A 17,532-nucleotide genomic window follows, 5' to 3' on the forward strand; every position below is an offset into this window, starting at 1 on the left:
TTTTCTGAGGATCTGTTTATTCAGGCCAACTTAGTTGCGTAAGTTTTATGTGAGTGCCCTCTCTTTGTCAGGATATCAGCTCTAAGGCAATCAGTAGTGGAGGGGGAAGAAACTTCAGTGGTTCTATTTCCTTTCCTACTTGATGTTTTTCTACTTTCTCCAAGTGGCTACAAGTTCAAGCACAACTTTCTGTTACACATCGAGGGGTATGGTATGGCGTATGACCAGGAGTAGTTTCTTTCCCTATTTAAAACTGAAAATGGGAGTTCTGCTTTTGGCCAAGAAGGAGTAACAAGGTCTGGATTTACTCTCTTACCTGAAACAACCAGAAAACTGGGCAAAATGTATGAAAATGTCGGTTATCTGACAATGCAGGACAGTTTCCCCTGATGTGGGGAAACAAACGAGGGGAGCCCTGTGATGGCCTCAGCTCACTGCCTGGAGAGAGCTTCCAGGCTGCAGTGCAGGGAGGAGAAACCCACGCAGAACCTCATGCCTCCCCTGAGCTGAAGAGACAGAGATAGGAATCTAGGGAGGCTGAAGCAGTGAGAGGGGTGCCCTGCCTGAGGGAGTGCATTGGAGAGTTTCAGGGGGTCCCCTGTGGCCCCTGAGTCATGATCAGCACAGGCATGGGGAAATCACCACCTGAGAGAAAAGAACAATCTTCAGAGTTCCCAGAGAGTCAAGAATAATTTCTGTTCCCACCAGCCAGAGTGGAAAACTTTGTGATCACAGGGCATTGGAAAGAGAATTCAAAAGGACATTGCCTCAGTAGTAAGACAAAATTAGTCCTAAAGGCTGCTCTGGTCCCACCTGACAAAGCTTAAGGGTAAGCCTTAAAAGGATCACACAGTTTTCAAGTAACACGTTTTTAACTGCTTCCCAGAGCTCACCTGTATTTATAGCAATACAGAAATATCCAACATCCAATTAAAAATTAACAGGCATACAAAAAAGCAAGAAAATATAACACATAATGAGGAGACAAATCAGTCAACAGAAACAGATCCAGAAGTGACACAGAAGATAAAATTAGTAGACAAGGACGTTAAAACAGTTCTAATGACCATGTTCTATATAGTCAAGAAGGTAGAGGAAGGGTGGAGTGTATATTTTTTTTTTTATTAAAGATTTAATTTTTTTCCTTTTTTTCCCCAAAGCCCCCTGGTACATAGTTGTATATTCTTAGTTGTGGGTCCTTCTAGTTGTGGCACGTGGGACGCCGCCTCAGTGTGGCTTGATGAGCAGTGCCATGTCCACGCCCAGGATTCGAACTGACGAAACACTGGGCTGCCTGCAGCCAAGCATGTGAACTTAACCACTCGGCCACGGGGCCGGCCCCGGGTGGAGCATGTTAAATAGAGACATGGAAGGTACACAAAAGACCCCATTGGAATTGAAGAGACGAACAATACAATGTCCAAGATGAAAAGCACACTGGGTGGGTGGGATTAACTGCAGATTAGACATAGCAGAAGAAAAGATTAATAAATGTGAAGACAAAGCAATAGAAATGATCCAACGTGAAACAGAAAAAAGACCCCCAAAAATGAAGAGAACATCCACAAGCTGTGGGACAACTTCAGACAGCCTAATATAAGTGTAATTGGAGTCCCTGAAAAAGGCAGGTGGGACAGAAAAAGTATCTGAAGAGGTAATGGCCAGAATTTTTCCCAGTTTGAGGAAAACTGTAAACCCCTAGATACAAGACCCTTAATGAACCTCGAGTACAAGAAATATGGAAAAAAGAATACCAGGCACATTATCATGCAATTCCTTAAAGCCAGTAATAAAACTAAAAATGACTTTTTAGCCACGCTTTCTTAAAAAGGAAAAAGGGGGGCCGGCCCCATGGCCAGGTGGTTAAGTTCACATGCTCTGCTTTGGCGGCCCAGGGTTTCACCGGTTTGCATCCTGGGCATGGACATGGCACCACTCATCAAGCCATGCTGAGGCGGCGTTTCACATACCACAACTAGAAGAACCCACAACTAAAAGTATACAACTATGTACCTGGGGGCTTTGGGGAGAAAAAGGAAAAATAAAATCTTTAAAAAAAAAAAAAAGGAAATAAGCTTAGCTTATCTTTCTTGAAATTAGTATCTTTATTTTATGTAAAGCTTTAAAACTCGTGAGGCAAATCTAATAAATTTCTGTTAAATAACTGACTTAAGCCCAAATGGGATTTAATTTTTCTAAGGCTGGGTTGAGTAGCTTTTATTTAAATAAATGTACATTAATTAATGTTTTTAACTGAAAACTTATTGACTGTTGAATATTAAAGCTACTAAAACCATAAACCAAAGTAATATTAATAAAACAATACTCAAAGACACAATTTTATAAAAGGCTTTAAAAAAACCTTTTTTTCTGAGTGACACGATCAGCTTCAAATATAGCCCTAACAGTTTCAAATTATTATATACGAGTATTGATTTTGTAATCTCTCTTATAGGCCTATGTATGAATAAAAGTTATTTTTAAAACTAAAAGAATAAAACGTACCTCTTTAGCATGAGACCTGTGATTGGTTTTGGGGTTTTTTTTGCCTCACAAGTACTCAATTCTGGGTCAAACTTGTACCCATGATTTTATTTTTAACTGAAACGAGGCAATTTCTGGCCTGTTCTTGATGCTTACTGAACATGAATGAGCCTATTCACACATCTGAGACACTGAAAACTGTGGCAGATGTCCCTGCTTTCCTGTGAACGGCACGGTAGTCTTCTCTCACAGAAACAGGTGTCTAGCGATAGGTCAGCGAGCCTCACTTTGAGTGTGAGATCAGACCACAGTCCACAAGCTGCTTCCTCTTCCCTCGAAGTCAGGTTCTCAGGCTGAGCAAAAGATTGGGAAAAAGTACTCCTACCCAGTCAGACACTGGTGTGTGTGCATGTGTGTCAAATATGGTGTATGTGTCATAAAACATTCACAAAGAATAAAAATGTTGAAAGAGACAACAAATAAATATGAAAGTCCTTCTCTGATGTGTTTTCTTGTGCCCCGTGGATTGTCTCGTGCGAGCCCTGGAGTACAGCCCTTCCACTCAGTGGACTGCTGCTGTAAGCGTCCGTGACAACACCAGATTTCTTTCGGTTTTTCTTTTTTTTCCCAAGCAGATTTTGATGGGCAAGATGGGAAGCTTGAGGGCATGTAGATTTTGTAATTTTATACAAGAGCAGTCTTATGTTTAGTAGAATACCAATGAAGACAAACAGATGAGACCTTTAAAGTTTGTTAATGTATAAAATGCCTGGTTCCAAATGTTTTCCTTGCTTATTGAAGAGAGAGTTCAAACTTGAGACCTCTATTTGCATTATGAATTTCTAACAATCACAATTTAAAATCAAAATAAATAATGATGTTGACCATCTTTGTCAACATCCTGTTACCTTGTCTGTCTTTCCCTTTCTCTGGGCAGGGGTTCAGCCTGCTGCCACAGCTACCAGGTAGCATTTAGCCTGCACTTTGGCCCCCATATCAACTAGGCATTTAGAGTCTGGCATTTTCTGGATTGTTTTTCTTGCCTGCTTGAATGTAACTGGACATGAATGTCTTGTCAGAATCCTCATCATTTAAGGCATTCATAGTAAGTAGTGATTTTTTTTTTGGCGTATCTTTAAAGCATTGGTTTTCAACTTTGGCTATTCATTAAAATAACCTGGGGAGATTTTAGAAATACAAGGTCCAGGACCCACCTCCAGAGGTTTCTGTTAGAATTGATCCAAATGGGTCCCAGCATCAGTATTTCAAAAAAAAAAGAAAAAGAAAAATTCCTCACATCCGGGTGATTCTAATTTGCAGTCGAGGTTGGAAACCACTGCTTTAAAGCATGGTCTCCCTCTGTTCGCTGAGGGGTTCTGATGCTGTGGCCCCGATTTCTATTTCCTCCTGAGCCTCTTTCCCAAAATAGCGGGGTGGGGGGTGTGTTTGTGTCCTGAGGCATATGATGTTAAACTGCTATCCCTGAGCCCTAACTGCTTTTTCCCCTGAATCTGAAGGATTCAGATTATAAATATGGCTCCCTTCATAAACATTGGTATCTCTGTTTTAGAGCAGTCTTTGGAAATACGCCAAAAACTGGAAAGGAATTCCAGTATTTCACAAAAAGCTTTTTAATGCTGCTTTTCAGTAATGTCATTTCCTTTCTCTCCACCAGTGAGTGTTGCCCAGAACTACTGGATACGGTAGATAACTATGCAGTGCTCCAGCTGGATATAGTGTGGTGTTACTTCCGCTTGGGACAACTGGAATGCCTTGATGATGCAGAAAAAAAATTAAACTTGGCCCAGAAATGCTTTAAAAATTGTTATGGAGAAAATCATCAGAGACTGGTCCACATAAAAGTATGTTACTGTAATTTGTTTTATGTATTATTGAGCCCATTTCTAGAATTTTAGTTTATTCCTGTTAAAGTATTTAGACTGCTGCCAAAAGTTGATTTTTTATAGTAGTATGTAATGTGCTCTTTTAAAGCTATATGTGTATTTATTTTTTATATGTATGTTTTATATATATATATATATATTATTTTTTTTTTTTTTCTTTTTGGTGGGGAAGATTGTCCCTGAGCTAACACCTGTGCCAAACTTTATATGTGGGACGCCACCACATCATGGCTTGGTGAGCAGTGTTTGGTCTGTACCCGGGATCCGAACCTGTTAACCCTAGTCTGCCAAAGCGGAGCACATGTACTTAGCCACTATGCCACCAGGCCAGCCCCTTTTTAAGCTGTATTTTAACAGGATTGTTAAACGTTTTATAAGTTGGGCTGTTACTTTGGTCTCTGCAGGGTTTAGCACAGAGGAACACTGCTCTCTAGTCCTAGAACCCCACTGATCAGTCTGACTGAGAGAGCTGGTGACTGTGTTTGTAGAGTCTAATAAAAGATTTAAATGTGGAGAACAGATATTGTGAACAGTAACAGTTCACATGAATGAGTCACAGCTCAAGAACCGTGATTTGAATAAGGATTTTTCTAAGGTGATTTCCACAAGTCATCAGAATTCTGCTTGGGAATTGCAAGGCAACACACGATATTCCTGCTTTGGGTTTTTGCATACTTTCCTCTATTTTGCATACTTCCTTCAAAAGGGCCACTGTCCTGGGGGTCTGGAGAGAGGTTTCTGACATTGTTTCTTCTCTGTGGGACAGGGATGTCATTCTACCCTGAGATCTTCACTTTTGCCGTCAGCAATAGTGAAGATATACACATTTTAGTAATGCCATTTTGCCCTTGGGGAGATGAAGGGAATTACAGGTGTAAGTAGTAAAGACCTATAATTAGAAATAAGACAGTTTTATCCCTTTTTTCCCCCAATAATTTTAGGGAAATTGTGGAAAAGAGAAGATACTGTTTTTAAGACTTTACTTGCTTCAGGGTATCCGAAATTATCTCAGTGGGAATGGTGAAGTGGCTTGTGACTATCTCAGTAAGGTAAGCAAATGCACACTCCAAAGTTGTAACCATTTGCACCTACTTTTTTTTTAAATCCCCAGAAGTTAAGTATTTTATAAACTCAGTAGTTAGTGACTTGTGAGGAACATGCCTCTCTCGCCCATTCCCTCTCCTGCACATGTACCATAAACGTATCTGTATTTGTTAGGGTTACAGGCAAGATGCTCAGAAAGGCAGGGACTTTGATTGACTGCAAGTTTCCCTGTCCCTCATCTAGTCGGCTAGAGGTGAGCGGGCCAGGGCAGGGGAGCCTCATGTGGCAGCCAAGGCAGCGCCTGTCAGTGCCTCTTCCAGTCAGCAGAGGGGGCAGGAGAGTCCAGGGTAAGCCTCTTCAGAGAGGAGACCCAGAAGTTGCGCCTGTCACTTCTGCGTGCCATTGGCCTAGACTTAACCACCTGGCTACACCCAGCTCAAGGGAGGGTGATAAATGCCGTGTGCACAGCTCAACCCTGGGGGATTTTACTAAAAAAAGGAGGAGATAACGGACACCAGCCCCTCCCGCAATACTCAGCCTATTTTCTCATGTTATATTACATAAAGTCATGTGAGCAGAGAAAGTGGTGGCCGTTTGCGTTCGTACGAGTTGGTAATAGGTCACATTTAGAATTTTTATCTAAAATCTGACATGCCCTAATTCACATTGAGTACTGTCTAATTTTCCTTTGCCTTTAGCTTGGTGTTAAGCTTTAATGTTGCTATAGTTGCATGATTCTTATATTTTTCCCTGTCTATAGGCACATCAACTCTTTAAAGAGCTATATATCGATCCAACAAAAGTTGACAATTTGTTGCAGTTGGGATTTACTGCCCAGGAAGCCCGGCTTGGCCTGAGGGCATGTGACGGGAATGTGGATCACGCAGCCGCCCACATTACCAACCGCAGAGAGGTACCTTACCGTGGGCTCGGCGGCGCTTGTCAGCCTGTGCCTTTGAGTAGGTGTGCAACTTGAGGCAGAGCAGGCCTGTTTCTGAAGGGCCGTAGCTCTCGGATATGAAAGAACAGAAAAAGATAATTCCATAGTAGGTATTGACAACAAGGAACTCTCTATCACCTCAGACCGGGAAGTCAGGAGAAACTTGTCCCTTTTGATTGAGTCAGTTTTCAGACAGCACAATTTCCTTAGTTTTATTTCTTGCTATGGTGACAAGTAGTTCATAAGTTATCCAAGCAGTCTGCTTTCTCTTTTTTTTTACTATAGTATATTTCTAGAAACTGTTTTATAGGGGGTGTGTTTTCCCCTAGGGCCATTGTTATAATTTGGGATGGCATTCTTGCCTAGAAACATGTCACATCATAGGAACAATTAACATTATATTATGAAAGTAAAGGGACGAAACTATAGTCATTTAAAACAATTAGAAATAAGGGTTGGGGAGTGGGTGACATAGGGGAAGGGGATGAAGAGGTACAGACTTCCAGTTATAAAATTAATAAGGCGTGGGGGTATAATGTACAGCACAGGGAATATAGTTGGTAATATTGTAATCACTTTGTATGGTGACTGATGGTAACTCGTCACAGTGATCATTTCATAACATATATAAATATCAGATCACGATGATGTGCGCCTGAAACTAATAGGACATTGTATGTCAGTTATACTTCAATAAAAAAATAAACATTTAGAAATAAGTACAGTAAAAAAACTTTACAATTTTGGAGTTAGAAGGAATCTTACCATGTCTAATATGCCTAGTTTTACAAAAGAGAAAACCGGGGCTCAGAGTTTTCTGGGGTCATGGGTCAAATCAGTGGTAAAATCTAAACTAAGACTGGTTTTCTCATGCACTTTCTATATTGCATATTCCATTGGAGAATAGCATTCTGATGAGTTTTTACAAAGGGTTCTGAAAAGCCAAGAGATTTATAAAGTGGTGAAAGGTACCACTTCACTTCCTAAATAGCAAAAATAAATGTTTTTAAAAAAATAGTGGAGTCGTCTCAGACGTGCATTTAATGAATTAAGCTATAAGCCCTTGGGAAAAAGAAAGGAAAACAACTGTATATATAGTGCAGTTGGCCCTGCTCACTCTTCACTCAGTGGGTGTGTGTTAGTTAGGATGCTTTTGGTTGAAAGCAACAAAACGCCCAATTCACACTGGCTTAAACACACAGGAAAAAGGGCGGGGGAGGAATTTACTGGCCTACCTACTTGTAAAGAGCCCAGAGGTGGGATGGATCTCAGGTGAGTTGATTCACTGGCTTCACCCTGTCCCTGAGTTCCTGGTGTCTGTCCGTCTGTCCCCTCTGTGTTATCACTGTCATCCCATCACACTAAGAATATGGGTCCTGGAATCCTCAGAGAAATCCTGAGCTGCTCGCTGACTGGCCCCCCTTGAGCCAGCCACTGTGGCCAAGGGAATGCCGAGACCTGATTCGACCGGTCGGCCCAGACACAGGGAGCCGGGTCAGCCTCCTGCACCTCAGGGAGGGCAGACCAGGGCCGTGTCCCGTGGAGCATAAGCTCCCAGGAGTCTGCTGCCCTCTCAGTGCCCAGGCTCTGGGTTTGGGCCTCTCAACTCTAGAAGCTTGTCATTTTTGTACATTGTGGCCCTGAGTGCAGACCAGATTCGCATCTGGCCACAGAAACGGAGACTCAAGAAACCGAGATCACTTGCAGTGCTGGCGTCCTAAGAGGCTGCGAACCACAGCGTGGCAGCTGCTTCCTCAGGTTTTCACCGCTCATTTTGCCCATACGTAGCCGTTCACCCTGAGTTTAGGACATAATTCTCTCACGTAAGGTTTGATTCTACTGTACCCATGAAATACTTCAATGCAGTACTCACTGTCATTTCTTTGGCCTGTTGTATTTTTCTAATACTTTCTAAGAAAAGTATCAGAAAGTACTTTAATTTCCTCATGTTTATCTACATGACTAAAAGAAAACTGACTTAGACATTTGTAATTAAAGAAAAAGCATTCTTTGGGACTCCAACGTGTCAGATCTGAATTAGAGAATGCCTGAAGCCTGTGACTGCTGGATGGCAGGGTCTTTCTCTGCTTGAATGTTTTGCATGTTTCTTAGCCTTTTGAAATATAAATGGAAGAAGCTGGAATTGAAAGCAGAGGATGGGCGGGGTAAAGGCATTTTACATGGGGTGCATGTGTGAATAAAAGTCGAAATGCGAGTGACACAGAATAATTTTGCTGGCCTGTGTGGCTGGAGTAGGTGAGGGCAGCTTGGAGGTGTGGGGGCCAGGGAGTTGGAGGCCTGCCTGTGAGAATAAGGCACTGGGCCTGCTTGGATCGAGGACGGGGCCGCTCTGGGTTTGGAGTAGGTGGGTGAGATGACCAAGCCTGTTGCCTGTGCAAAAGGGGTTGGCGGGGGGAGACTGGCCTAGGAGGCAGTTAGAGGATGTCAAGGAGGTAGAGACAAGGAGAAAGGCCTGTTGCAGATGAAGTGGCGGTGAAGGGCGCTGGCTGGCAGAGCCACGATGCCATGGTCAGTCCGGGTTGCTCACTGGTAGGTTCTCCCATGTTGTGCACAGGAAGTTACGGTATAAGGAGCCCGCAGCCCTGGAAAGGCTTTGGACAGTTACTCTGTTCTACCTAGTCCTGCTGCTGGCTCGGCGTGTTTGGTTCCACGGAGACGATGGAAACTCACCTTTTCTTCCTAAGAGATGAGGCCACGTTCCTGCTGTCAGAGTGCAGAAGGGGCACTTGTTATTTGGGCTGAGCCGTGGAGGTAGGAATAGATATGGCAAAGGAGAGAAAGCTGTTTTCTTCGCTCTTCTCGCCGTGTCAGGGTGAGGACTGACCGTGTCCGGAACTGTGCAGAAGCCTGTCCCAGCTCTGTCGCTGACGACTTTGGCCAGCTCATTTACCTTTCTCCAGAGATTTCTGTCTTCTCATTGGCAAAATGATGAGGTTGGATTAAATTAATGGTTTTTAAACTTGTTTTAGTGTAGTTGTTTTTTAAGCAGCAAAATTCCTTTTTTTAAATATTTGTTTTCAAAATAAATTCAGAACTCTCCTGGCTGGGGCTGGGATGGGAGAGGAGAGGAGACTAGAGCCGGCCGCACCCCATCTCAGGCTCTTAGGGCACCACCAGACAGCCCCGAGACTCAGGCTTGAGAACCATGGGATTAGATGACCTTTGTCACCTGATGTTGAGCATCCTGGGAGTTTTAAACAGACTAATAGGCCCTAGAAGGCCCCTAAGTCTTTGCTTCCAGAGTGTGGTCAGTGGATCAGCAGCCTTCCCATCACCCAGGACCTACACACACACATTCAGAGTCACATTTTAGCAAGCTCCCAGGTGATTCATCAAAGGCCGAGAAGCCCTCCAACCCACACAGGAAGCTCTTCGCCATCCCTGGAAGAGGGCCCGTCCGCCTCCCTCTGGGACAGGCAGCCATGAGCTTGCTGGTGCCGATTGGCCTGTGCTGGGGCTGGGTGATGGTAAGTGTGAGGTGTTCCCTTCTCCACCTGGACTGAGGTCTCCAGCTCCCGCTGGTCTGCCCCGGAGCAGCACCCCTGGTCTCTGCCCTGGGAGCCCTCATGCGCTTACTGGGGGAGACAGGTAGAGAGAGGCTCCCCTCTCTTCCTTTGTTTTTCACTTTGCCTGGCAACCCTGGGAATCCTTCAGAGCACAGATTGAGAAGGCTTTCTACACACTCTCATTTCCTAACTCAGTGACTTTGCTTTTTTCCTAAAGGAATTGGCCCAAATAAGGAAAGAGGAAAAAGAGAAGAAAAGACGCCGCCTAGAAAACATAAACTCTTTGAAAGGAATGGGCTACTCCACCCATGCAGCCAGGCAGGCTCTCCATCAGGCCAGCGGGAACCTGGACGAAGCGCTGAAGGTAACGGCTCCCTGCCGGGCCTCTTGGCCTGCCCTGAGCACCTGCCTCGGGCCCAGGGCCCCCCTTCGGTGAAGCTCCCCTCCAGAGGGTGTCCCTCCCTGGTGCACAGAGCCCCGCTCCTTGAATGAGGGCCTTCCTCCTCATTCCTGGTTTGGATCTAAGGGCCAGAGCTCTCTTGTTCTCCACCCAGTGACAGAGCTAGAATGACGGGCCCCACCACAAGCCAGCAGAGCCCGCAGGCAGAAGTTTGTGTGAGGTTTCTGTTTGCAATAGGAGTTTAACAGTAACATGGAAGAAGAAAATGGTGATTAAAGCTTTAGTATAACTTTCTCAAGTTAAAATGTTTTATTTGAATATCTAGTTTTATTTTATTTAGTCAGTAGTAGTACATATTGGCAAAGGGGCTTTTTAAAGAAATCCTCAGGGGACGGCCCCGTGGCCGAATGGTTAAGTTTGCGTGCTCTGCTTTGGCAGCCCAGGGTTGTGCCGGTTCGGATTCTGGGTGCAGACGTGGCACTGCTCATCAAACCATGCTGAGGCAGCGTCCCACATGCCACAACTAGAAGGACCCACAACTGAAAATACACAACTGTGTGCCGGGGGCTTTGGGAAGAAAAAGGAAAAAATAAAATCTTAAAAAAAAAAAAAAATCCTCAGAAGTGACTAACCGGTTGGGATCCAGATGAGAAGGAACTGTACTTGGGTCCACTCCTTTCCAGTTTTTGTTCAAGCAGCAAATGGAATACTTAGTGGGGCAGGGGCCATGCTGAATCTCAGCAGGTGACTTGGGAGACACAACTTCCCGCAGGGAGACCCCCACACAGCCCGGTGGGGAGCAGGCCCTCCAGCTGAGTGGGGGACTCAGGAGCGGGTGGCAGATGGAGAGAAGCTCTTAGGCAGAGAGGCAGGGGCAGCGGGAAGGGCAGGAGTGAGCAGGACCTTGGGGAGCTGCCGGGGTTGTTGAGGCAGGGGCAGTGGGACGGGGCAGAGAATGGCCAGAGATGGGGCTGGACAGCTAGGCCAGGCCAGGTGGGCGGGGGTCATTTTGTTTGTTCTGCTGAGGAGTTCACGCTGGATCCTCCAGGCAGTGGGGGCTGCCCTACCTTTGCCTTTTATCCTCAAGACCTCCCATCCTGTTCCTTGGAAGTCCCCACAAGTCAGCACTTTTTATTTTTTTATTTTAAGGAAGATTAGCCCTGAGCTAACATCTGCTGCCAACCCTCTTTTTGCTGAGGAAGACTGGCCCTGAACTAACATCCGTGCACATCTTCCTCTACTTTATATGTGGGACGCCTGCCACAGCATGGCTTGCCAAGCAGTGCTATGTCCACACCCAGGATCCAAACCAGTGAACCCTGGGCCGCCAAAGCGGAACTTGCGAACTTGACCGCTGCGCCACCAGGCTGGCCCCAGCATTTTAAAATATATGTCCTTTTTGTTGTTGTTGGGGGATGAGGAAGATTATCCCTGAGCTAACATCTGTGCCAATCTTTCTCTATTTTGTATGTGGGACACCACCACAGTGTGGCTTGATGAGCAGTGGGTATGTCTGCGCCCAGGATCCAAACCTGCAAACCCTGGGCTACCAAAGTGGAATGTGTAAACCCAACCGCTATGCCACTGGGCTGGTCCCTGTATTTTTTAATTATAAAAATAGTACATAAATACATTCAACCAATATAGTAGTATTTAGTGTTTAAAGGGAGATGCCCTAAAAGGGTACTTTAAAGTTAACAGTAGGTACTGTGTGACAGAAATCAAAGGGCAAAAGAACTCCACTCTTCTTGACCTTTTAAATCCAGAGCATGACGCCTGCCAGAGAGAAATGACATTGGGCACTCTGCACTGCATAAGAAACCTTTCTGTTTCTAGCCTTTTGTGACCTGGTCCCCATTTTCTTGGAATCCTTCTGCCCTCGCTCTCATCCCTTCCTGCTTCCTCAGAAGCCGTCTTTGTGCCTGGCTCATCTTCACCCTTCAAACCTCAGCTTGGCTGTGACCTTTGGCAGGAAGCCTTCTCTGAACACCAGCCTCCTGGGCCCTAGCCTGGGTCCGGGTCCCTTTTCTCTGCTGCCCTAGCACCTTTTGCATAGTTCCCCAGTGTCCTACACTCATCTGTTTGCCTAGCACACACACTGGGCGCTCAGTCTCTAAGTCAGCAGATGTTGGTGCTGAGTAAAGGGGATTCCTGTGTGTTTTTAGATTCTTGTCAGTAATCCTCAGATGTGGTGGTTAAATGATTCGGATCCTCAAACCAACAACTGTCAAGAAAGTCCTTCCCAGGAAAGTATCAACCAAGTAAGTGAAATGCACTGGCGCCCTCTCCACATGTGCAGCCTTGCGCGGGCTTGGGTGGGGAGACAAGGTTGGTGACATGACAGGGCTGAGTCCTTGGCTCCCTGGGTGCCTGGTGTGGCCCAGGCCTGGCCGTGGGGCCTCCGAGGCCCACGCCGGTTGCAGCGGTGGGAGCAGAGCAGGAGGATTTCCTTCAAGAGTAGGAAGGAGGAGGAAGCAGCTGGAAGGTGTTGTTTCTTCAGGCTTTCCTCCTCTTTCATAGTCCACCACTTCAGGCACCCGTACTGGTTCTGTCAGCCCGTTTCTCCACCTGTGACCCAAAAGGATGTCACTGGTGACTCTGTCCACGTTTGCCCCCCTTCACATTAGTACACCTGGTGCGTGGTGGCCACTTAACTGATGGTACTGGTCACGAGGTTTGTATAGCACTTTGCTCTTGGCCCATGAGCTTACTGCCTTTCTAAGACGACTGGGCACTGACATAGTAGGCACAAGTCTTCCTCCATCCTGTCCAGGTCGCCTCATATGCCTGCTGGGGCTAAAGAGCGGTGTGTGTAAGAAGGCAGCGGTACATGCATGCTGGGGGTTTTAAAAACATACTCCCTCTAAGATAAGGCTGTCCAGCTGGGCATGCGGGGGACAGGCGTGTTGGACGTGTGTCAGCTCCGTGTAGCTGAAGTCCTTTGGCAGTGACCGCCACCTCCCTGTGTCCTCCCCTAGCTGGTGTACATGGGCTTTGAAGCGGTAGCGGCCGAAGCTGCCCTGAGGGTGTTCAGGGGAAACGTCCAGCTGGCAGCTCAGACCCTTGCCCACAATGGAGGAAGTCTTCCTCCCGACCTCCAGTTTTCGGCGGAAGATTCTTCATCAACGCCGTCCACGTCCCCTTCCGATTCTGCAGGTGGGTCTGAGGTGTCTGAATTCTGACCGAGAGCAGAGCATTCTGCTAAACCCGAAGCTGACCGGTGGGGGACGTGACTTCGCTTAGGCTGAAATGGGGACTGAGAAGGGCGGGCTCGGACAGTGTGGCCAGGGCAGGCACAGCCGAGGCTGACGCGGATCAGTGCTGTGTTTCTGTGGCTTTTTCTCCTTTTTCCGTTCTGTTCCCTGAACTCACTCATTACTCTCCTTTACTGCAGCTGCCTCTAGTGCCTCAACAGATGAAGATATGGAGACAGAGGCCGTCAATGAAATATTGGAAGATATTCCAGAACATGAAGAAGATTATCTTGACTCAACTCTGGAAGACGAAGAAATTCTTATTGCAGAGTACTTATGCTATGTAGAAAATATAAAGTCAGCAACCAAGAAAAACTAAATAATGAACAGAAAGAAGTACTAAGTTTCTGCTTATAAATCCTATCATTATGAAAAGCCTAATGCAGATCTTCTTTCTTTCTTCCTTTTCACCTGATTTTGCCCCAGTGCTGCTTGGGGCGGGCAGGGAACGGAGATGGACGAGGTCCTGAGAGGAGACGTGGGGTGGGAGCAGTGCTGGTCTCTAGGGGCCATCTGGGGGAAGGAGCCTTCTCTGGCCTGCTCTTGCTGCTTCCTGGCTGCCTTCAGATTCTGCGGCCCTAACTGTGCCCTCCCTGCTTGGATTTTCCACCCAGAAACGGGAAGGGCAGTTAGGTCTGAAAATAGGGTGGCCACTGGGGAATGTCTCCAGGAAGAGAATGGAGAGGGAAGGCTCCCAATCTGGGTCCCCCTCTTTATCTTGCCCAGCTCTCCTGCCCCCCTGAGCCCACTGCTGATCGTTTCCTTCTTTCCATGATGCAGCTCTGCCTTCCTGCTTCACCTCTCTGCCCTGTCCCTGAAATGTCCTTTAAGTCTTCAGCCATTCCAAGCGTTCAGTGGGCCTCCCAGTGAGGCATCGGCTACAGCAGCCATACCAGATGGCGGCAGGCGCCTTCAGCCTGAAACATCAGTGTTTTATGCTCTTAGTTTAGTGAAATGTGCACTCGAAATTCAGAATTTATATGTGCTCAGAATTCTTCTTTACAAAAATAAAATCTTTTATTAAATGGGAAAGTTAAATGCTAACCAAAGCAACTTATTTTTAATTAGCATTTTCAGACGCTATGCTGTCATATTAAACTCACTGCTGGCTAAGATAACTATCAGAGATTAAGATATATTTTCTCCAGATTTTTGTGGGGCTTTTTTGGTATATCTGTATTACAGAAGACTATTTCTAAAGGTATGTAGTTAGCCTCTTAATGGCTCAAATAACGGTTCTCATCGCACCACGCATTCCTCTGTAGATGTGCATTAAATGAACACCCATTCCAGACCAGGACACAGCTGGCAGCAGCCAGGTGCTGAATGAGTCAAGTGCCAGATGTTCCTGACACTTGCTGCCTTTCCAGGAGTCGCTGGAAGCTCCTGTGACTGAGGGAGGTGGTCACGTTGTTGCTGTCGAGGGGCTGGCTGAAAGCCGTCGACGTCCTCACTAATCGTTTTCGTAAAGCTTGGACAGCAGTCCAGGGTGAATGGGTGGAAATCTTTTGTTGTCATTCTTTTAAGATGGATGATACAGACAGAAATAAACGGTGGAAAATATATTCAAAAGTTGTCAGCCTAACTTTGCAGTAAGTTATTCAGACTCCTCAGCGTTCGCCATGGTGAACATGCCTGGGTGGTCTAGAGGCCCATGTGGAGTTGAGACGCTGGCTTCCTTGGGTTCTCTGAGGAAATCCATGCATCGCCAGTTCTGTCAGGAGAAGGTAAGATCTGAAAAGCTGGCTGGGCGGGGGCAGGGAAGACCCAGCAAGGAGGGAGAGCGGGGGTCCTGCTCCCGGTGTGGGAAGTGGCTGACAGTGAGACGATGAGGGGGTCTCTCAGCCTCGTTTGAGACCTTGTCAGACTCAGGTTTGGGGCCTGACTTGCGGCTTTTGGCTAAGAAGTGACTGTCTGGGCTTGGGCCAGGCGTGGCTTCTAGCTTCCCATGTGCTTTTTAATGATCAGAAGCAAAGCCATGCCAGCAGGTTCCTGACTGTGTCCATTTTCTCGTGAAGAGATGCAGAGAAGCCAGTTCAGAGTTGGGGACAGTTCCGGTGTCCACTATCCATAGGCAGGGCCGCCCGCCTCCACGAGCTGGGAGCCGGCCGTGGTCCTACCTCTGCCTCTAGCTGGAAACTAGACAGGCAGAGGCTGTCACTCTCTGCTCTGGAGGGTAAGAAGAGAAGCAAAAGACATTTGTGACAAAATGCTGATAAACAGAAGGGAGTGAGGTGAGGCTGGGAAAATCAGAGGGGCCTTGGAGTGGCTCTCCTTGGAGAAGAGAACATTCCAGACCTGGGACAAGTGAGGAGGTAACAGTGGGGTAGGACCGCCTGAGTGTGCCATATTCATGGGGTTCCGGGGGCTGTTCCAGACCCACCAGAGGGTGTTTTTAGGGGAGGGGAATAAGGTTGAAGAAATTGCTGAGTCCAAGGACAGAGCACCCTGAGAGGCAGGCCAGGGGTCTAGATCTGAGTGGCAGAACACCAAGGCGCTGGAAAGTTCCAGGGAGGAGCGGGCTACAGATATCTGTAAGGTACGCGTGGTCAACTGGAGGCCTGGGAGCCTATGGCCGAAACGTGCTGCACTCCATCGCGTCTGGTGCCGATGATGTTTCCCATGAAATTCTGCCTGCTCTTGGCTCGAGTGACACTGCTGTGTCCTGTCCCTGTTTTCCAGTCCATATGTCCTATAAGTACTTCCTGTCCCTTCTTCCCTAGCCAACAGAATGCCTTTGAAAATGTATTCTTGCCTTTGATAAATACAAACTTATTGGTCTGCTTTGTAGTCTCAACATCTAGCAAAGGCTTCTGTGTTGCTGAAATAAAAATTACCCAAAGGTATGCTGCTATATAAATGCTAAAGAGTGGTTTACCATTTCCTACTCTTTCTTTGGGGAGAGGCAGGCTGAAGATGAACGCAGCAGCCTGGTGTGGGTCCCGCACCCAGTGGCTGTTGCTCTGGGCATACGGTAACTTGTGTGTGTTTTCTTCTTTGTTGTGGTTGGAGGAGACGGGGGACCTAAGATGACATATGAGCAAGAACTGTTGAGGCAGGAATGCAGCATCAGCTGTCAGCGTCAATGGCGTCTGGTTACTCAAGTTGCCTCTGTCAGCAAAGCAATCTGAGAAGGTGACTCTGTGCCTGCCCTCCCTGAAATGAGCATCAGCTTCCTGGGAAGCCCTTTTGGGGTGGGCGGGCCCTGGAGAAGAACCACTTGGAAGTGAGTGCTCCCAGCCCTGGCAGGCAGCCCATGTGGAACCCCACACCTGTACTGTGTGTTTGAGTCCCACCCAAAGAATGCTGAGTGGTGCTGCCTCTGCAGCTGCTTCTCCCCAGCAAGCCTGTTTTCCTGGGGAAGCCTGGGTTCCCAGGGTTTGGGGGTGTGGCCTAGAGCACAATCACAAAGGTCTGCATCCCTTCTTATCATCTCTGGTGCCAATACTGTACCTGTTCATCTCATCATGTACCTGAGGGGGAGCGATCCACCCATTAGGCTCCCCCTGGGCTCGGGGGCAGGCGCAACCTGCCCTGCAGCACATCTTGCTGATGAAACCTTTTGCATTAAGGCAATGGAGCGCCCACTTCTCTGAATCAAGGGCCCCCTCTGCACAGGGAGGTTTCTGTCCTTGGTGAGCTGCTGAGCTCTAAGGGCAGACACTATCTTCTGCAGTTTCTCCTCCTGCACCAGAGGCCAGCCAGGGCCTGGCACAGAGGGCACTGTGGACGCTGGCACCAACCAAGGGCTGGAAGAGCACCCCCTTCAGGTAATGAGAGGAGTTACTGGGGCCGCTCCAAAGCTTGAGAGCCCGCAGCCATTAAGCTCCTCCCGACAAACACTCCAGCTGCTCTCGAGGGCAGGGCTGGGCTGACTCCTGTGTATGGGGCTAGGTGGCTACTGCTCTGGCCTTTCAACTCCAGACGTCAGAGAGGAGGCCCTCCTCCACTCATGCAGAAATGGGAGCTCCAAAGCAGG

At 47.1% G+C, this 17,532-nt stretch overlaps 1 protein-coding gene across 10 annotated transcripts in view; it reads left to right on the forward strand.

The window, feature by feature from the left end:
* NUB1 (negative regulator of ubiquitin like proteins 1) overlaps window positions 1–15,125 on the forward strand; it is a 30,383-nt gene extending 15,258 nt beyond the window's left edge. For all 10 annotated transcript variants that reach the window (XM_070265244.1, XM_070265245.1, XM_070265254.1 and 7 more), the window contains exons 9-15: window positions 4,160–4,346; window positions 5,330–5,437; window positions 6,193–6,345; window positions 10,117–10,263; window positions 12,465–12,560; window positions 13,278–13,455; window positions 13,694–15,125. In XM_070265244.1, coding sequence (XP_070121345.1) covers window positions 4,160–4,346; window positions 5,330–5,437; window positions 6,193–6,345; window positions 10,117–10,263; window positions 12,465–12,560; window positions 13,278–13,455; window positions 13,694–13,872 — 1,048 coding nt within the window. In that variant the 3' untranslated portion in view covers window positions 13,873–15,125. The remainder of the gene's footprint in view (window positions 1–4,159; window positions 4,347–5,329; window positions 5,438–6,192; window positions 6,346–10,116; window positions 10,264–12,464; window positions 12,561–13,277; window positions 13,456–13,693) is intronic.
* Window positions 15,126–17,532: the final 2,407 nt, after the last annotated feature.

Source organism: Equus caballus, chromosome 4, assembly GCF_041296265.1.
Source record: "Equus caballus isolate H_3958 breed thoroughbred chromosome 4, TB-T2T, whole genome shotgun sequence".
NCBI classification, from domain to species: Eukaryota; Metazoa; Chordata; class Mammalia; order Perissodactyla; family Equidae; genus Equus; species Equus caballus.